At 39.8% G+C, this 19819-nt stretch overlaps 4 protein-coding genes across 6 annotated transcripts; 3 read left to right on the top strand and 1 right to left on the bottom strand.

The window, feature by feature from the left end:
* The first annotated feature begins 108 nt into the window (after nucleotides 1-108).
* Nucleotides 109-1484, top strand: fabp10b (fatty acid binding protein 10b, liver basic). The gene is made up of 4 exons (XM_028598230.1): nucleotides 109-277; nucleotides 370-542; nucleotides 1082-1171; nucleotides 1312-1484. The coding sequence occupies exons 1-4, from the start codon at nucleotides 154-156 to the stop codon at nucleotides 1360-1362; spliced, it is 438 nt and encodes a 145-aa protein (XP_028454031.1). The 5' UTR covers nucleotides 109-153; the 3' UTR covers nucleotides 1363-1484.
* Nucleotides 1485-2057: 573 nt separating this feature from the next.
* Nucleotides 2058-9539, top strand: srsf10b (serine and arginine rich splicing factor 10b). 3 transcript variants are annotated; one of them, XM_028596707.1, is made up of 6 exons: nucleotides 2058-2263; nucleotides 4524-4822; nucleotides 5320-5426; nucleotides 6256-6427; nucleotides 6521-6571; nucleotides 8326-9539. In XM_028596707.1, the coding sequence occupies exons 2-6, from the start codon at nucleotides 4794-4796 to the stop codon at nucleotides 8552-8554; spliced, it is 588 nt and encodes a 195-aa protein (XP_028452508.1). In that variant the 5' UTR covers nucleotides 2058-2263; nucleotides 4524-4793; the 3' UTR covers nucleotides 8555-9539. The 3 variants fall into 3 exon arrangements, with proteins under 3 accessions (XP_028452508.1, XP_028452507.1, XP_028452506.1); XM_028596706.1 differs by lacking the exon at nucleotides 2058-2263 and adding an exon at nucleotides 2431-2585; XM_028596705.1 differs by lacking the exons at nucleotides 2058-2263; nucleotides 4524-4822 and adding exons at nucleotides 2431-2585; nucleotides 4242-4346 and having other exon boundaries at nucleotides 5323-5426.
* Nucleotides 9540-13343: 3804 nt separating this feature from the next.
* On the top strand, nucleotides 13344-16061 carry gja9b (gap junction protein alpha 9b). Its single transcript, XM_028596704.1, has one exon. It carries the CDS (start codon nucleotides 13344-13346, stop codon nucleotides 14850-14852), a length of 1509 nt encoding a protein of 502 aa, XP_028452505.1. The 3' UTR covers nucleotides 14853-16061.
* mycbp (MYC binding protein) lies at nucleotides 15961-18634 on the bottom strand. Its single transcript, XM_028596708.1, has 5 exons — nucleotides 18303-18634; nucleotides 17989-18061; nucleotides 16969-17017; nucleotides 16271-16400; nucleotides 15961-16163 (listed from the first exon to the last, which is right to left on the bottom strand). Exons 1-5 carry the CDS (start codon nucleotides 18315-18317, stop codon nucleotides 16119-16121), a joined length of 312 nt encoding a protein of 103 aa, XP_028452509.1. The 5' UTR covers nucleotides 18318-18634; the 3' UTR covers nucleotides 15961-16118.
* Between the last annotated feature and the right edge of the window lie 1185 nt (nucleotides 18635-19819).

Below are 19819 nucleotides of genomic sequence, written 5' to 3'. Positions count from 1 at the left end.
TTTTTAAAAGAAACCTCCATGCATTCTTGTATCTGGTGCCATATTTCATCTGTTACTTAATATCTGTTGTTCAGCCCATCTTGCCTCTCTCTGGAAATTCCATTCAAAATAACAGGGAGTTTCAAGTCCCCATCATGCCAACCAGCAGTGTGTATGATGCGATTAACAACAAGAACAACAAACCTCCTCGGGCAAGCAACACGACCAGACATGGACTTCAGCGGCACTTGGAAAGTTTATTCTGAGGAAAACCTTGAGGAGTTCTTGAAAGTAGTAGGTAAGAATGTTTTTATATCTAAAGGATTTATTTGCTTATGTATGGTTACAAATATTTCAAATATAATTTTTTATTTTTAATATGCCTTAAAGGTGCACCTGAAATGATTGTCAAAATGCGAAAGGAACTTAAACCAGTGTTGGTGATCGAGCAGAATGGCAAAGACTTCAACTACACAATGAAGACTCCCATTGGCACCAAAGTCCACTCATTCAGCCTAGGAAAGGAGTCTGAGATGACTGCTGCGGATGGCAGGAAGATTAAGGTAATTCAAGGCTAAAAATCTTCATGCGTATTATTAGCACAGAAGGGAAGACCTGAGAGTTGGACGTGAGCCGATGATGCAAAATGTAGTCCTGAAAAGTGTTTTCATTCAGGAAACTATGTAGGCTTCAGTCAGCAAATTTCAGCAAGGCCTAAGTCCTGTTCTTGTGCATTTTTAAATAAAGAGCAGGATGCAAATGATGGAAGCAGCAGCAGATATATCCCTCAGTGTGGCCACATGCAGGTAAAGTTAAAGAAATCTGATTAATGAAGAAACACAGAATACTCAGACACAATAACATAAAAATTTTTTTGTATCCATCTTTGGTGGATGGATACATTTCTGACAGTATAGAAAAGTAAAACAGGAAATGCTTAAGCAAATGTCAGTCATAACTGAAAAAATGTGTGTGCGTGTGTTGGGGGGGGGCAAAATGGCAATTTGGGCAGTTTAAATTGCATTTTTTCATTTGTACATTATTTTTTATTGGTTGCTATAGAACCACTTCCATCACTTGCAATGTTTTTGGTCTTGACCAGTGCACTGTCAGAGAGGAGAACGGGAAGCTGATTGCTGAGAATGAAAAGTTCACCTCTGTCCGAGAGATCCAAGGGGACGACATGGTTGAGGTCAGTGGCTTTAATTCTTTCAATAACTGCTGTAACGACGAGGGATTTGGTGTGACAAAGAAAAATAGACTGTGATTACGTTTTTTTTAAATGTGAAACAGCCGTGTTTTCTTTCTGCCTCTGCTTTATCACGTCTCCAGACTATCACTGCTGGCTCTGTAACTTTCATCAGCAGAAGCAAACGAGTCTGACCCACACCTGGCAGCTGACGGATTCCTTTTACACCTTTTCAGCTTCAAGCAGGGAGCCATGGGGAAATAACACAATAAAATGTTATTTTTTTATTTATACATTTATGAATACATTTGAATGATTAAATAAACCAACGTGATTGTATCACATACTACTTTGTACTACAATGTTTGGTTGCTTTATCATTGGTGGATGATAACTAAATACACATTTTAGGTACTTGCACTTTACTTGAGTATTTCCATTTTATCATAAAATGTATACATTCATTTTATGATAGATTACATTTTTATGCAACTTTATACTTCAACTACATTACATCCCAAAGGGAAATATTGTACTTTTTACTCCACTAAATGTCTGACAGAAACCAACAGTATATAAAGGAGTTAAAATTAGCACAACCATAAACATCTACAGCAGTGAAATGCAACATACACATTATCGCAGCAGTAATATTAATCCCAAAACATAATATATAATAGTAAAACACTGACAGGGAACATTTTACTGCACAATGAATACTTTTACTTTTCATACTTTAAGCTGATAATGCTTCTCCCACCTGTGGTTTGTAGTCAGTTCAGTTTCTGCGACTGCCACAGCTGGGGGTGATGATCTCAAACGACAGGGGGCGCTGGGGTTACTTATCGCCCAAATATTTCGCATATCTCAAGTTTCAGCGATGCAGGCGGATGCAGGTGGAAATGGGAGAGATACCTTGAAGAATAAGAAGGGTCAAGTTAATGCCGGCATACTGGGTTAATCTTCAGGCGCATTGTGATTAACAATGTAAAGACACATGTTCTTACCCAGAGAGACCACCTTTTTTAGAAACTTCGTAAGGCAGACCACCACACTTTTTCACTGTCAGGGCTTTTGGGGAAAACAGCAGGCAAGGTATATCAAAATATGATTAAGTTTATAAGAGAAACTGATTTAGAAAGACAATTTAGTTAATCTCTGTTTTTCTCTGCACTGATTTCTCGTTCACACACTCCAGTCCAGTTGGTGGCGGTAATGCACCTTTAAGTTGGTTTGCCATCCGACCAATAAACCATAAAGAAGAAGAATAAGAAGAAGGAAGCAGAAGAAATATTTTCGCTTCAGATTTTCGTTCACGAAAAGCATTTCTTCTGTTGTGTGAGTGTAACTTTATGGCCAAATACATGAGGCCCCCAAACACGTCTTTGTTCGTCAGAAACATTTCCGATGAGTCCAGGTGAGTCCACATTCAGACGCAATGAGAACCACAGATCATCCGCTAACGTTAACTAACGTTCAGCTATTCATGTTAGCGATAGCTAACGTTAGCTGACTTAGCTTAGCAGCCAAGTTTAGCCTCCTTGTAGGAGCCTCAAGTTACGTTGAACCAGCGTGCAGGGCGCATTATGTTTAAAATATTTATAAACTGCAGCTCACATATTTCAAATGTATAAATTACAAAAAAAAAAATGTTATAACGTGTCTACGTTATGATTTAATATGTTGGTAACGTTTCTTTGTTTGCATTGCGTTTCTGTCAAACGTTCACTGTGCTCGGTTACATGTTTATAAATAAGATAACGTTAAAGAATGAACAATATTACAGTAAATGTTTTGGTAATTTGCAGGTAAAAGACGTTAAACTTAGTATGTCATTTGATCAGACTTCATTTTAACTAGCCTAGCTAATTGTTAGGTTACAACCAACCCGTTATTTCAGTTAACCGTTAACATTTTAAGTTATTACACGGCTTGGTTGAATACTCGATTCTGATTGGTCCCTCACGGCATTCTACGGTCTGTTATTTGAGTTAAGCGTTATTAGGTAAGGGAGAATAATAGAGCGAGCCAGTCATTTGTGAAAATTGGAACCGCGACGAGGGGCTTCGCGGAGGGGTCTTGAATCAGCCTGAAGGGTGTTCAAGTAAGGGTCAATGCCCGACAAGGTGACCATTCAGGAATTAATTAACAACGGGAGAGGCCAGAAAGCTGCGTTTGTTGTGACTCCACACATTGTCACTTAAAAATAGTTTATTTTTTATTTGGAAAATACTAAAAAGGATAAGGATGTCCTTTTGGCAAACTGAATAATGGGATTTCAACACGAACTTCAAAGATGCTTAAAAAGAATACATATGCTACCTAATTCTAGTAACATTATATTACAGTAAAGTAAGTTTAATATCAGCCTTTTACCCGCACATCATCAAACAGTGGCAAAGGTTTCCCTAATCCCTATGCACAACAAAAGAGACGTCTTAACAAATGCTGTATAGAACTACACTTTTCTAATGTGTGTTGTCACACTTTGGGTTGGGTCAGAATACATATGTGAACACAAACTACTTGATGTTGACGCACTTTGTGTAAGAATGTTTGACAAGCATGTTGGTGCTAATCTTAATCTATATTGTTCTCTTCATCGTGGTAACGTATTGACCCATGCCCTCCAGACTTAATTCGTTTTTATTTGCTGATAAATTGAACTTGAACATTTATAAAAATCCAACCTTAATAGAGCAACATTGCTGCATCTGTTGATGTCAAGTTGTAGACTTGTTAGTGGGGTTTACGTTGAATTGCATGTTGAACAAATTGGTGTACGTATCTTAAAGGTCAGTTTACCCCAAAACACAATATAATTGTTCCAAATACAAAATACAACCTCTAGAATAAAACAGCAACAGCCGAACTTGACATAATAACAGAGAAACAGTGTGGACGGATGGGTCACATCACCAGGTAAGAGGTAAAATAAACTGTTTTGGGGTGAACTGTCCCTTTTTTTTAGCCTTCTCATCAGCTGCTCTCCCAGCTGTTGTTACTGGTTAGTGATGTAGGTAGAGCTTCCCGTGATGGTCAGTTGAGTCACACTTGTATTTACGGTGTTCAGGCCTGAGGATTTGCGGCGTGAGTTTGGCCGATATGGGCCAATAGTGGATGTCTACATCCCACTTGACTTCCATACACGTCGACCAAGAGGATTTGCATACATTCAATATCCTTTCCCAATGACTTTTTTCATTTTTTATTTTTTTTTTACTGTTTGTGCTCCTGCTAACAAAACATTTTCATTTTCATTTTCATTTCAGCGGAGAAGATATGCTTTTGTGACGTGTTTTTCACTTAATTTGATTGAATATCTAACACACATATTTCTCTGTTATTGCTTCAGAAAATGTAAAAGCATCCAGTTGTGGAACCGGCCACAAAGAGTAACAAAGACCCGTGTAGAGTAGCTGTAAAGACAAGTCACACAGACCTTCAGGATCAGAGGGAGGGAAAAGGTTGAAAAGAGAAAGTAAAGCATGAAGAGGAAAAGGGAACGGAGACAAAGCTTGGATATGGCGGCAAAGAATTGGGAAAAGAAAAGAGTTTTAAGAGGAAAAGGCAAGCAGGAAACCCGAGTCTCTGTGGGAGTCGATTAAAGAGTGTAAAGATCAAGATGAAGTTCAAAGTCAAGCATGGGCAAAGGTAACAAGTCTGAATTATTTTGTATCCTGACAAGACAATTCCACAAATTTGACATGACCACAAATTCAGCTTTCTTTGTTATATCAATGACTTTTGTAATTTTAATTCAATGACTTTAATAAACTATTTAATGTATTTGATTTGTTTTATACGTTTGTAGTCCTAGTCCCTGAGACAATTATTTGATTTCTTTGAAAAACTTGCTTCATCTTTTATCTCTACAAAAATGAACAGAGGATGTATTTGTTTGATGCTTTTTCACCTGCTATATCATATCAAGTAATGTGTAATTTGTGCCCATTTTAAACTGTTGTCTTATATCTAATCTCTTGATGATGTGAGGGGTGGGACATTGAATTGCTGTTTTTATATTTTATGTGAGGAGACCATTGTTTTTCCTTCTCTTACTTCACCCTTCTGAGAATTAAAAAAAAAAAAACTTGATTTGTGTGGCTTTATCAAAAAATGACAGCAAACAAAAACCCTTAACTACTCAGCATATTTGAGGATGTGCGTGATGCAGAAGATGCTCTTCACAGCCTGGACAGAAAGTGGGTTTGTGGCCGTCAGATTGAAATCCAGTTTGCCCAGGGTGACAGAAAGAGTAAGTGTTTAACGTTTTTATTTATTTTTGCCACCAAATACTAATGGAGTTTTTTTTAGCTGTTTTAGTCAGTGTCGCTTAAATGATACAGTGGGAGATAGAGATGTGGGAGCTAAAATGATGGCATTAAGCCATCTTTAACAGCATGGTGTTAGAGCATCAGTGATAATTAGATTTTCTGCTGACGGAACGTGTATACGGCTGCACAAGTGGTTCAAATTAAAGAGGTGGGATAGAGGGCGTTGATAATTGAAGTGGGTGAAATGAACAACAGTAACAAAGTGCTGTGGTAGCAGGATAAAATAAAAAATAAACGGGAGGAAATATTCAGCAGGTGTTTCCTTTCAACGGAAAAATGCTTACTATGACTGACTGACAGAACCTTTATCGGTTTTTCTTTGCAGCTTATAACATTATTAATGGCTCACCACCATGGCTTACTTGTTAAACTTGAGTGGAGTTATGAGTTCAACTGGTACTCGTCTTGATATGACTCATTAACATGTTCTTCAAGACCGATTTGTTAGCAGTGCAGTGAGAATTTATCTTCTAATGCATATACTCACTGTAGTCACCAACCAAACTAGTCATGGAAGTGTTAACTGGTTCACGTCTGCTGTAATGCTTGATGTAGAGGTGCACCCTGTATTCACTCTGTAGGGCTCATGGGACAGAAAGCACCTTTATTCCAAAACTGAAAAAATACAATAAAAATCTTGCAGAGGAGCTCCCAGTGGAATTCTACACCAGCTGTAGCTCGTGGGAATGTTTGGTGCGTTGTGTTTTCTAGTCTGGGCTCTAACAACCTCTCATCTCTGTCTAATTTCAGCACCAAATCAGATGAAGTCAAAGGAAAGGCATTCTCCAGGCAGGTCCTCTCGATACGACGACTACGATCGAGACAGCCGGCGCAGACGGTCGCGCAGTCGCAGCTACGACCGATACAGGTCACGCAGCCCTTCTTACGATCGACATCGCAGGCGATCGGAGAGTCCTCGAGAGTGAGTTTTACTTTCAGCAGGCTTGTTCCTCACAGTTGCCGTACTTAAATGTTTATTTGAAAGGGAAAATAACCTTTGCATGTCTGTCTTTAGGTCTCGTGGACGAGGGTATGGAGGAAGAAGCAGGAGCCGCGAGGATGAAAGGTACAACTTCTCTTTGGCTGCTTGCAGAGGTTGTGGTTTGCATCCGTTACTCCCTTTCTGACTTGGTCATGGTACTGTCTGTATTACACCGCTTCCTAACATAGAGCGAGGGAGCATACTGTGGCCAATGGGATGTGAAAAGTTGTCCAGATATACTACGAGTTATTGCGCACCACGAGGAGGGGATGGGATTTTTTTTCGTTGTGATATTTATCCAACGCTGCTCTTTTTCAGTCAACAACAGTCATAGAGAGGGTCACAGAAGCCTAATTGAAGGAGTGAAGGTAGATGTGATGTAACGTTTCCTCTTATTGTTACGATCCAAGCAGTGTTGGCTAAAAGCCAACACTGCTTGTAGAGTCTTTTAACCAGACCTACATGAGGCCAATGCGGCGCAAGAAAGGGAGAACTTGTTCGGACGCATGTTCTGGGCTGCCAATAAACCAATGTCCATTACATTAATTAAAGGTGCAATATGTAATATATTTACTGTATTAAATCCAAAAATGACCACAATATGTCATCAGATGTTGAGGAAACCTGCTACATTGAAATACTGTTTTCTGACAATGGCAGTATTTTGTACTTTTGAAATTTCCGTTCCGTGATGAAATTTCTGTTTCTGTGTTTTGATCTGTGTGTTGTTATCAACGGCCCAGTTTGACAGCCAGGCCGGGTTGCCAGATATACCTTTTTTAAAAACATAAACCCAGCGCGCTACAACTGTAATGTTAGTACAGCCATGTAAGCAGCAAACAATCAAACAGGATCAACGGAGATGGATTCTACCCGACCTAAAAAAAATCTTGGCATGTTTCCAACACTTGCATGACCAGAGATGTAATAAAACCCTGGTAAATATTGGAGATGTATGTGAAAGATGAAGACAGCTTAGAGCCCAAAAGGACGCAGAGTTGGCTAATTTCCTCCTGAACAGGTAATAATAGGGGTGTCACGATACTCACAAAAACAATTGAGACGCAGCCAGTAATGTGATTTGACTGGTCCTGGCTAACGCCGCCATGCTAACACGCCATAAATGGGTGCGGTGACCCATTTATTCAACGACGGCATGCTCACCGTAGCACAGGTATATTTCAGTATATTTAATTTCAGGTAAGTTTCAATCTACTTTCCAGTTAAACACAAATCAAACAATACCATTGACACGCCACGCTGACACGGTAAAAAGCTGTTTGCTTTGCCCTTTGCCATACACCTGTACCTGTTGATTCCCTAAATGTATTTCCGGTGACAATGCTCCATCCTGTGATCATACCCAAATCTCCATCGGCATTCATGTCACCAGAGTGCTATATAATATACATATGGCTCCAACACCGCTCTTTTTCAGTCGACTAAAATCCCAGAGAAAGCCGGTCAACGTTGCCTTGACAACTGCTGTGTTCCTCTGAGACTCAGCCTGGTTAGCACTTTACTATTGTTCTGCTAAGGTAAGTTACCTTCTGTCAGCCTTGTTTCTATATCGTTGGAATGCAGTTTCATTTGTCAATTTCGACCAATGCCGTTGAGGAAGTGCGTGAAACTTCACAAAAACAGAGGCAAGGCGAGCTTTTTTTGCCAAAACAATCTATTTGGCCGTTCGCATCGCGCCCGGTTAGGAAGCGGGGTTACTGTACAAATACAGACTTTCTTGGAAAGACCTATTGTACATTTGAGACACAGGACGGTTATGTGGACAGGAGTTTAGATAAACACAGAAGTGTCTAAATGGTCTCATCGTGTGTCTTCAGATACAGGCCGAGGCCTCGGAGAGAGTCCAGAGGAAGATCTCGTTCACGCTCAAAATCTGCATCTCCACGAGAAAACGCCAACCCAGCGTCGACTTCCCATTACACCGAGGAAGAAGTACGACGGACACACTCCCCATCCCGCTCCAGATCCCGGTCTGCATCGAGATCCCGCTCTCGTTCGCGTTCTCGGTCCCGATCCTGGGCTGGGCGCAAGTCGGGCGGACGCTAGAATAGTACCTGCTCGCCCTGTTATCCGTCTGTGTCAGATGCACCAGAGCTGGTTCATTTGTCAAGAAATGTTTGTTTTGACATGAATGTAACATTGTAGACAAACATTTGTAGAAAGCTTGTTTTTGCGGCTCTATTTTAAGAACAACGGTGGTCCTTTGCTTGGTTTTATAAAATTTCATTGATGAGATTTTCCCGATTTTAGAAAGATGAAACGGTCAGCGGCGGTTTCTGTGTTCAGTGGTAGTCTGCCAGGAATAATTGTCTTTTTTATATACGGTTATTGATAGGTTTGTTTTCTAAACCCTATGCACCCATTTTTGCAAAAAGAACATTCAGTATTTTAAAATGAATCCAGTCTGTTGATGGACCAAACCAGCGTTTTCTGTGTGCTTTATCGCATTTATAACAAATCATGTACTTTTTACTCTACTGCTGACCACAGATTTTTCTTCCTTTCTTTCAGCCACAGGTGTTCATTTATTTTACTGTATCAAAGTAAACTGTAAATTCAAGTTTTAGTCTCTGCAAGACAATGATTGTCATACTTTGAAAATGAGTCTGTGGCTGCCAGGAAGAAAAACATAAAAAATGTAAAAGGATATGGTCTGCGTTGGAAAATGATCAGCACTAGCGTCAAGTATGAATATTGAGGCAAAAATACACACAAACGCTGCTGTGGTCCTTAAGTGTTAAGATGTTGTCGACCATTGACTCTAACCACAAGCTGTTTATAAAAAAAAAAAAAAAAAGTACATTAATCTGTTTTTAATTTTGTGGTGTTTTCTGTACGATTTCCGAAAGTATTTTATTTTCCGAATAGTTCTCCAAATTTTGGTTGAGAGGAGGAACAAAAGTTGCTCATTGGTGTTTACATGACTGTGGTTTCCTTCAGAATGAATCTTGTCACTGCATGTTCTATTCTCTAATCTTCTATCTTTAGTAGGAATAAACTGTTATTTTCAGTAATAAATGGATAACATTCAGTATAAGGAAACTGTGTGTGGCTTTAGTTCGTAAACTCTGCTTGCAGATACAAATTGGTCCACTGAAGTGTATTAATATAGGTATTTACACTAGGCAGCCAAGCTCTATCTAAAGATGAAACTTAAATTGATAGTTTGGATCTGGGGTTGTATGAGGTACTTATCCATGGTCTGTGTATATATAGATGGAGGTCGGCCCCCAGTTTGGAGAAACGGACACTAGTTCTGTTAAGGAAGCTAAGCAATAAACTGCTGTGGAAGCAAAACATATTTTAGCCACCTAAAAAAGGACCCACTAAAATACCAATATTAGTTTAAGTATAATGGGTGATGATGGCGCAGTGGATATGGTGTGGGAGACCCAGGTTCAATTCTCAATGTGTCCCTGAGCAAGACACTTAACCCCTAGTTGCTCCAGAGGTGTGCGACCTCTAACATACGGTATAGTAATTGTAAGTCGCTTTGGATAAAAGTGTCAGCTAAATGACATGTAATGTAAAAGGGTACGCTATGTGTAAAATATTTTCACCACTTTACCTTCAGTCAAACTGCCCTTTCCGATACTGGAACTGAAGCTGCTGTATCGCTCTCTTCAAAGCCACCACACTCCTTTAACAAAAACAGTAATTTAACAAAAACAGTGGTGGCTTTGAAGAAAGCATAGACACAACTGCTTCAGTTCCCCATCAAAAAAAAGGCTGTCTGACAGTAAGGTAAAGCAGTGAAAATATTCTAAATTTAGTGTACACAGATATACAGTAGATTTTTTTTTTTTCAAGGTGGATAAAATGTGTGTTGCTCCTGCCCCCGTCCTCAAGCAGTCCATTGCTTAGCTTCTATGTCAGGATATCTGTCTGTTTCTCCAAACATAAATATACACTGATGAATGATTTGTACCTCATGCAACCCCACTTTAAAAGACCCAAACTAACCCTTTGATTAATTTGTGAATTTAAGGAGACAATATGGAGGAAACATCAGGTGAATTAAGTCAGAGGTTCCCATCCAATAGCCTGATGTCCAATAGGTGTTTCAGTATTATGAGAATAAGTGAAATCACAGTCTGCAGTCATCTGCATGGAAAATAGACCAGTCCAGCCGTGAACATCGATTTCCTTTTTAATGGATCAGTAGCTAGGGTGAACTTAAAATTAGATTCACAGCGAAGAAGCAACCATGTATGAAATCGGACGTGCCCCATTGATCCCTGTATTGAAAAAAACAAACATTGATTAAACGAGTACAATGACAGCATGGAGGCTTGACGTGAGTTACTTTATCAAGAATATTGGTATTAAGCACAGGGTTGGTACAAATACAGAACAGACTGAACCGAGATAGTACTGTATTAATGCTATATGACTGAGATATGATCTCACCATTAATAATGGGGTTGCTGGTTCAAGCCCTGCCACTCTTGCAAACTGTTTTAAGTCTGTGTAGACTCTAGCATTACATTTGTTGTGCCCACCATCTCTGATCCCCTGCTCCTTGAACTTTGTTTTGTACCTGATGCTGCACTGTCGCCCCCTGAAGATGTACAAACGTGCACAAGTTGAACATCTATTGAGTCCCTATTCACCATTCTGTCTCTGTAAGCAAACTTGCTGTGATATTAGACCTGAAACAATTAGTCGATTAACAAAAAATGTGTCTGCAGTCATTCAAACAAAAGGGAACATTGTTTGTTTTGTTCTGTTATGGACAAAACAAGCAATTTGAAGATAATAAATTGGGATGGCAATATTTACCCATTTCTCAAAAAGTCGATAAAATAAGTGGGATTTGTTTGGATTTCATGTAAATAATACCTTATTATAAATAGTAAAAGACCAATGTTTTAGATTATATGCTACCCAGTACAATGACTAACACAGATTAGATTTGTAGTGGCTCATGAAGCTGGTCTTTGGAAGTTTTCTGTAGTGAGGAAGGAAACTAAATTGGTGTGTCTATGAACTCTCATCTGTGTGAATGTTCAATCAGTTTAATTAAGAATGTAATAAAGTATTTCAATTAGGTGACAGAAAATTTTAATATTCTTCAAATAAAACTTCTAACAGTTGCTGCTTTTCCTCATCCACCATTATAGTATATTGAATATTTTGGGGGTTTGGACTGTTGGTCACAAAAGTCATTTGAAATTTTGAATGGCATTTTTATGCCAATTATTTTCTCAATTGAATCCTTTTGTTTATAAAATGCTAGAAAATTGTAAAAAAAGAAAAGAAAAAAAAGCCAGTTTAGATCATGCCTTTCGATTAATTTATTTGTCAGCTTACTATCATGTAATACAAAGAAGAGCATAACATCTCCACAACTAAGCTGGAAGCAATTAATGTTTGCTTCTAGCTTCTTAATGCATGCTTGCGGAGAAAAAAAAAGTATGAATAGTCTATCAAAATCATTGTAGATTAATTTGTTATTAATCAATGAAATGATTCAGCTGCTCTAGCTGCATCAACAGCCACCATTCAACACTGGTAACAGAGCAGTGACCCGGACATGAACTTGTTGTGGCTCTAATGCATTATATCTCGCTGTTTTAAATAAGTGTGGGATATCTTGTATTTTAACAAATCCTACAATGTCAGGTCTCAGATTAAATCAGGATATTGATCCTCTTCAGAAGCATTATATCGATCATTATCCACTTTCAAGGCATGATCAGATGCAAGATCCCCATCAAAACCAGTGCACCACTTGTGTCCTGTGTGAATTTAGAGGATCAAATCACTTCAGGGTCTTTTAGGTTCAACCAGAAACGGGCGGCAAACTCTTGCATGCTTTGCAACACATTTCACCCCTGATGACTATCAGGAACTGGCAGTCAGTCAGTCCATTCATACTGCTGCAAGGTAAATGGCAACAGAGCATTGCAACAGTATCGATTGGGTTTGTCTTTCACAGGCTATAAGTTGTGAACAACAAGAGCCAGCAGGGATCATTTGTTTTTGTCCAGTTTTAACCAACAGTGGAGACTGAATTCTCGCCTTGTAGAAGAGGATAAAAAAATATCAAAGATGGGCCTGTAGGATTGTGTTCCACAGCATCAGCACCATTATTGCAAAAGGCCTTTATGGTTATATTTCATATCTCAGATGAAAGGTAAGTTAACTAACTTTAAAATAAATCTTTGACCGTTTTGTGTAAGTCATGTCATTTTGTTAGATAATTACAATGAGCTGAATAGATCAGCTTTACGTAGTGCAATGCTTTCCGTCTTTTGCTGTAGGAAGACTTTTTTTTTCAGTAACTTTTTATGAATAACACCATGGATTAAAATGATTGACTGTTTGATATGATTTGTAATGTATAATTTTTACCAATTTAACCAATATAGCTTGTATCGTTTTAATAAGATGCTGCTCAATGTTGCCATTCATTTCACTTAACACTGGGCAATAAGAACACATTAAAAGTCCTAATGCAGCTATTTAATACTGGTTGTATAATTGAAAAACTAGTTCTGAGCACTGGTGGAAGAAGTATTTGGATCTTAGCAATACCACATTGTAGGAATTTCTGTGTTGCAAGTACGTAAATTAGTACTAGTATTTATATACTTTAAAAAACAAATCAATCTGTTTCAAGATTGTATTTGTTGTATGTATGCATCTGTTGAAAATACTATCAGCCAATGTATCATTTTCAAATTTTTAAATCATATTTATATATACAATGCATATTATATATCTTTTTATATTGTTATCGGCCTCTAAAATCCAGTATCCGTCTGGCTTTATTAATAATCGTAACTTTGATTTTGGCTCTTTATTCCTTACAGCACTTCGAATGTAAAAAATGGGAGACTGGAACTTCCTCGGAGGCATCTTGGAGGAGGTGCATATCCACTCCACCATGGTCGGCAAGATCTGGTTGACCATCCTGTTCATATTCCGGATGTTGGTGCTGGGCGTCGCAGCCGAGGACGTGTGGAACGATGAGCAGTCAGACTTCATCTGCAACACAGACCAGCCCGGCTGCCGCAACGTCTGCTACGACCAGGCCTTCCCCATCTCCCTCATCCGCTACTGGGTGCTGCAGGTGATCTTTGTGTCCTCGCCCTCCCTGGTGTACATGGGTCACGCTATCTACCAGCTGCGAGCCCTGGAGAAGGAGCGCCACTGCAAGAAGGTGGCTCTCCGTCGGGAGCTAGAGGCGGTGGACGCCGAGCTGGTGGAGGTGCGGAAGAGGATTGAAAAGGAGATGAAGCAGCTGGAGCAGGGGAAGCTCAACAAAGCGCCACTGAGGGGCTCTCTGCTGTGTACCTATGTGGTTCACATCGTGACTCGCTCAGTGGTGGAGGTCAGCTTCATGGTGTGTCAGTACATCCTCTATGGACACCGCCTGAACCCTCTCTACAAGTGTGAGAGGGAGCCGTGCCCAAATGTGGTCGACTGCTTCGTCTCCAGGCCCACTGAGAAAACGGTTTTCATGGTGTTCATGCAAGTGATTGCCTGCATCTCCCTCTTTCTCAGCATTCTTGAGATCATGCACCTGGGATACAAGAAGATTAAGAAAGGCATCCTGGACTTCTACCCCCATCTGAAGGCCGATCTCGACGATTATTACGTCGACAAGTCACAAAAGAACTCCGTTGTGCATCAGGTTTGCATAGGCACATCTGCTGGTCGCAAGACTACAATTCCCACTGCACCATGTGGATACACATTACTGTTGGAGAAGCAGGGCAACGGACCTACCTACCCTCTTCTTAATGCCTCCTCTGCATTTGTCCCAATAAAAGGGGACCCTGGGGCAAAGCCAGACAGCCACAAGGACGGCAAGGAGCGGGTGGCGAGCCCCACAGAGCAAAACAGCAATTCCAACAACACAAGCAGCGAGACACGTTCTCCTCCTGCAGACAAACGGGACGAGCCAGAGGAACAATCTTCACCCCATCATGAGGACATGGAGTGTCCCAGCTCGGAGTACCCCACCCTCCCTGTAGCAGACACCTCCTCCTGCACAACTCTGTCAGGCATTGTGAGGAAGTCCCGGAGGGTCAGTCCACCGTGGAACTGCTCCACTCTGGTAGAGGGGAACGGCTCGGACAGTGGAGATTCCTACCACAGGAACAACAGCGTGAAGCCACGTGGCAGCTGTGGCGGTCCCCGAGCAAGACGGCTCTCTAAATCAGACATTAAGAGACCGATCAGGTCTCAGAGCCCGGACTCGGCAGGGGAGCTGAGCTCGGTATCTCGACACAGCCGGGAGAGTAACAGCCCCGTCCCCTCCCCTCCAAACCGCAGAGTGTCACAGGTGAGCAGTTCAGGCAGCAGAAGAGCTCCAACTGATCTGCAGATATAAACAACAGACTGTACGCCCATGCCACGTTTGGGTGCAAGTGAACACTAACTTACTGCACTTTTCACACATTTAAAGTTCTTTAAAAAACAAGCACAAAAGACATCTGTTACCAATTGCTATAGAGATTATGTTCTTGAAACCTGTGGAAGAAAAAGGCCCAATGAACTGGCTTGTTCAGATGAGTTTTATTCACTGGGCAGTGGAGACAGACGCTCACAAGAAGTTGTAGGACAGAATAGTCCTACTATTTTATTGAAATATTTAAAAAAGGTCCTTTGATTAGGTAAGGTGTGAATTTTCGCTGGAGCCGACTTGGGCTCTGAACAAAAGGTCTCGCTGACCAAAGTGAAAGGCACAGTAGAAATGTCATACAGAACAGCAGGAGTTTGATCAGTCAACAGGAAAGAGAATATTAGGATAAAATTAAACCCAAACTCTTAGGTAATTTATTCTCTTCTACAAACCAAAGAACTTTTTCCAGTCATTTAAATCTGCAATCTAACACATTCTTCTCAGATTTTAACAGGTGGTGGTCAGACCACAAAGGACTGTTTTGTTTGTGTACAGTAACAAGTCTGTCACAGAGACTCAGATAGACATTTCATGATTTGAGTGTATACAGCAGCTCTGTCTGAATGATTAGAGGGTAATGGAAAACTGAACCACAAATCTATAATGCAGTTTCAGGTCACAACATGCGGTTACGCAACCGGATACTTTTAAATCCGTGACGCTGCCTGAATTCATTCATCTCCCATTTAACAACACGTCTGAGAGATCTTCTGTAAGAACATTTAACATAATTATTCTAAATGTCTGTCACAATAAGAAATGAGTGCTAAATATCTTAGTTGTTATTGTGACCAAAATGATGTTATGGTGTCATTTATCATACTTTAATTTCCCTTCAGGCACTTGAGCAGCCAACTCTGAATTATTGCTTAAATGACAACTTTTTACTCAGTTATGTAGTTGATATCAATTAAAATATATCTTTGAAAAAATTAAAGGCCTAATTCTAAAAATGTTTGTGTATGTAAGCAGAAGCCTTTGGTTGGGAACAGGAACATTGTGAATTTAGGATATCAAGTGAATTACTGATGCCAAATGCTGAAAAAACATTTATTTACGACAAAGGAAAAGTTGCTTCTTGTTACAACAAAAATAACAGTGATTTTGTGATTATGCAATAAACATTTAAATATTCTTCAAAAAGGCTACTTTTCTCTTTTTACCCCAGACAGCAATGAAAAAAAAAACTCCGTTCTACTCTGGTGCTCCCTCTTCAGGTGACGGTTCATACTGCATCAGCTGAAAAATGATGTGAAGTTAGAGGTTAGAGGTTACAGTATGAGCAGCACACTCAAACACAAGCAGACCTGGTTATCTGTAAATTTAGACTTTTACCAGCATCTCACCCTGTTCCTCAGCTCTTTGTTCTCCTCCATGAGCAGGTTGCATTTCTGTTGTAGGTCAGCCAGCTCCATGCGAAGAGCCACAGCGTCCGCTGGCTCTGGAGCAGATGCACCGAGGTGTAGCTTTATGAAACTGTGCCGGTGGTTAAGGTCACTGTGTGCTATCAATAATCAGTCTACAGAAATCTTTGATTTTAACCAAGCCAGATGGATGAAGATTAGTAAAGAAAAGCAACAGTGACTTGTTCCCCTCTAGGGCCATCCATGTAACACAACATAATGAACTCCTCTGGCTCAAAAATAAGCTCCCTGTGAACTATACTAATCTTCTGCCAAGTGTACTGTATGGAAAGTAAAGACTTTGGTTTCTCACAACACTTGGGTTCCAGAAATTGAAGTGAAGGATCAAGTCACAGAATAGTGCAGAATTTCCAGTTATACGTGTGTGTGGTTCGGAAAAGGACTGTGGTATTCAAGGTGTCATTAATGACCGCAACACACAAACGTACAATAAACTAAAGCCTGGTGTTGATGACACATAAAACTGCAGGCAATGCCGGTTTTAATTATCCAGCAGTGTTTTTCACACTTTAGTCTCCTATAGAGAAAAAAAAATCACGTTTCCACACGTTTTCTCTTTTCTGCCATTTTTACACATAGATCTATGTTATATAGAACTGCATACATGAAAAAAAGGATACTCCAATGCATTGTTAGGTTTGTCATTCTCTTCATAAAGTGTTACTAAAACTGCAAAAAGAGAAACGAAATGGTGATAAAATAGCACAACAGGTATATCGGTGAAAAGTGAGTGAATGTGTGGATTTAACACCATATATTGGATACACATTTACATAGGCGTAGATTTCGGGGAGGGGGGGATGCAGGGGATATGTCCCCCCAATATTTAGAAGACGTAGATTTGTCCCACTCAAAAAATATAAAAGAACCCGGTCCCCAAAAATGGTAAAGAAAAAAATAACCTTTCAGAGGAATCAGACATGTATAAAGTATATCCTTCCCAACGATCTCAACTTTGAACCTTGCAGCAGCACACGGACCGTGTTGCAGTGTCACAAAGCACAATCCCTCTGCCCCCCATCTCTCTCTCTCTCTCTCTCTCTCTCTCTCTCTCTCTCTCTCTCTCTCTCTTCCAGAAATGTCGAGATCTATAAATGATTTGATGAAAAACGGTAGCTGTGAAACATAAAGTCTACTTGTGCTACATTAGGAGGTTAACGAACGCAACAGAGGCCTGACAAATACAGATGTGATGTCTTGTGATTTTGACTTTCATGTCTTTTATGTAGATTTAAACTTATGGAGCGTATGGCTTTAACAAGGTTAGCAAGATGTAAATGATTCCTAAAAAAAAAAACATCCAGAAACATGTGTGATGTTTTAAATAAGCAGAACGTTTCAAACAATACAGGAGAAGAATTAGATTCAATATCAATTTAGATTAAATTAACTTTTTCATCCACCAGCCACATAGCTAATGAACGTTCAAATCTGACCAGCCACTCAATACATTACTATTGTTTTGTTGACTGGTGATTGAAGCAAATCTTCCAGTTAATTGCGTATTTTCCCAGCATTTGGGACGGTGGATAGTGATAATTTTGAACCCTGTCCAGAGATGCCCCCCCCATGTTGACACAAAACCTACGCCCTTGCACTTGGACATGTAAATAAGGTAAGGTAATTGTTTGTATACCTACCGCTTGTTATAGCGTCAAGAACTCCAGATTTTTCCAGATATCTTCTGAATTGCTCTCGTTTCGATTCTGAGGCCTGAAACATGAAACATGAAGCAACTATTTAACTTACACATAAGTTAGCAGCACACGTCTGACTGGTTTTATCCACTGGCTATTTAACGCCCCCGCTTGAGGGAAGTTCACTACTTCATGCAAACAAGCCATCATTATGCTAGTTTAGCTAGCTAGTTAGCCCACACTTCGAATGAGCAGCTACAACATTTACCGAGTAAAAACAATTAACAGCTACAGAAAGTATGACACCAAATACTTACTCTGTAATGGGCCATGGATGCGACGATGTATGTATAATTTACAGAGTCTTACAATTAGCTGAATTTAACTCTTGGCAGCTGGGCTGTAGCTATCGTTACGTTTACTTCAGTTTACAACACTGGAGGTGGATTTCGTTGCCATAACAACACATTAAAACGGCTGCCGGAAATGCATTTCTTCCCGAACAGGTTGGTAAAAAATACAATTTAAAGGAAAAACTACGACTGCTTAGCAGTGAAAATACGTTTTAAATTTGGTTAAATTAAATTATTTTTTAGCACTTCTATAAGCTGACCGTGGTTGAAGCTCGAGCAAGAGAGCAGTGCCGGCCGCAAAATTACGAATCCCACTATGGCCACGCCAAGACCCGCCCTACGAAGCAGCTCGATTGGTTGGGGTTAGGCATTTCACCTCGAGTGGTTAAGGTTAGGGTTAGGGGATTGGTCAGGGGATAGGACCTGTACATGTAAGCATGGACGCCTGGCCAATAGTAGTGTGTGAACGCTATTGAAGGGCGGGTCTTGGCGTGGCCATAGTGGGATTCGTAATATCGCGTGCCGGCCAGCCGTTGGTCACGTGCTGAAAACGTCATATCCTTCGTACTGACAAAGCCGGTCTACGGAAAGTTGGTGGTCTTGAATATTTACGTTTGTGTGATTATAAAATAGAAAAAAATCCCTTAAGTTTATCTAAATTCCACAAACAAATTCTCTTAGCATGGTCATTAATCTACAAACATAATTTCTCCCCACATAGGTGCTTCATCTGGAATAATCGGCTTATTAAATTCAAGAATAAATCTTTATTCTATAAAACTTGGTTTGATAATAACATTATTCTAGTGTCCCAACTACTAAATGGTAATGGATCATTGCTGAATGATTCTGATAACTCCCAAGAGAGTTTGCAATTGTTATGGATGCCACCCCATCTGGTATTTTAACTCTCTTAAAAGGGACTGGAAAACCAATTTGCTTACCAGCTTTGGACCCTAAGTTGACCTCAATTGGTAATATGTGTTTCGCTTCCACAACTAGAAATAATAATCGTAACATTCGCTCTTTATTCCAGAGAGAGGTCACCAGCACCCCTAATGTTGTTCCCTATTGGTCAAACTTTGTTGACAACCTGAACTGGACGATTATTTGGAATCTTCCTTACAAGTACCTCCTTACGAATAAAGTAAGAGAAGTCTCTTTCAAAATCATACACAGGTATTATCCTGCTAAGCAATATCTCCTTAGGTTTAAGCTTGACATTTGTGTTAACTGTTCTTTATGTGGAATATGTCCAGAATCATTGGTGCACCTGTTTTGGCAATGTCCCTATACCATCATGTTCTGGAAGGATTTATCTCGATACATTACTGATAAACTTATCGCTGATTTTTCTTTGTTGTGGAAAGATGTAATGTTTGGTTTCCATGACAACAAAAGTAAAAAACAGAAAGAAATATAATTATCTAGTAAACTTATTGATCATTTTAGGGAAATATCATATTCACAAAGCCAAATTT

Source organism: Perca flavescens, chromosome 14 (genome assembly GCF_004354835.1).
Source record: "Perca flavescens isolate YP-PL-M2 chromosome 14, PFLA_1.0, whole genome shotgun sequence".
Classification (NCBI taxonomy): domain Eukaryota; kingdom Metazoa; phylum Chordata; class Actinopteri; order Perciformes; family Percidae; genus Perca; species Perca flavescens.
This window is presented reverse-complemented; position numbering and strand designations above follow the sequence as displayed.

Excerpts from the sequence above, each read along its gene's own strand:
- fabp10b (XM_028598230.1), top strand. The coding sequence starts at position 154 with ATGATGCGATTAACAACAAGAACAACAAACCTCCTCGGGCAAGCAACA. Across the intron at positions 278-369 it reads GGAGTTCTTGAAAGTAGTAG|GTGCACCTGAAATGATTGTC; the intron begins GTAAGAATGTTT and ends TATGCCTTAAAG. Across the intron at positions 543-1,081 it reads CGGATGGCAGGAAGATTAAG|TGCACTGTCAGAGAGGAGAA; the intron begins GTAATTCAAGGC and ends GGTCTTGACCAG.
- srsf10b (XM_028596705.1), top strand. The coding sequence starts at position 2,521 with ATGGCCAAATACATGAGGCCCCCAAACACGTCTTTGTTCGTCAGAAAC. Across the intron at positions 4,347-5,322 it reads AGAGGATTTGCATACATTCA|ATTTGAGGATGTGCGTGATG; the intron begins ATATCCTTTCCC and ends ACTACTCAGCAT. Across the intron at positions 5,427-6,255 it reads TGCCCAGGGTGACAGAAAGA|CACCAAATCAGATGAAGTCA; the intron begins GTAAGTGTTTAA and ends GTCTAATTTCAG.
- gja9b (XM_028596704.1), top strand. The coding sequence starts at position 13,344 with ATGGGAGACTGGAACTTCCTCGGAGGCATCTTGGAGGAGGTGCATATC.
- mycbp (XM_028596708.1), bottom strand. Across the intron at positions 17,018-17,988 it reads TCTTGACGCTATAACAAGCG|TTTTAGTAACACTTTATGAA; the intron begins GTAGGTATACAA and ends CTCTTTTTGCAG. Across the intron at positions 16,164-16,270 it reads ACAAAGAGCTGAGGAACAGG|CTGATGCAGTATGAACCGTC; the intron begins GTGAGATGCTGG and ends ATCATTTTTCAG.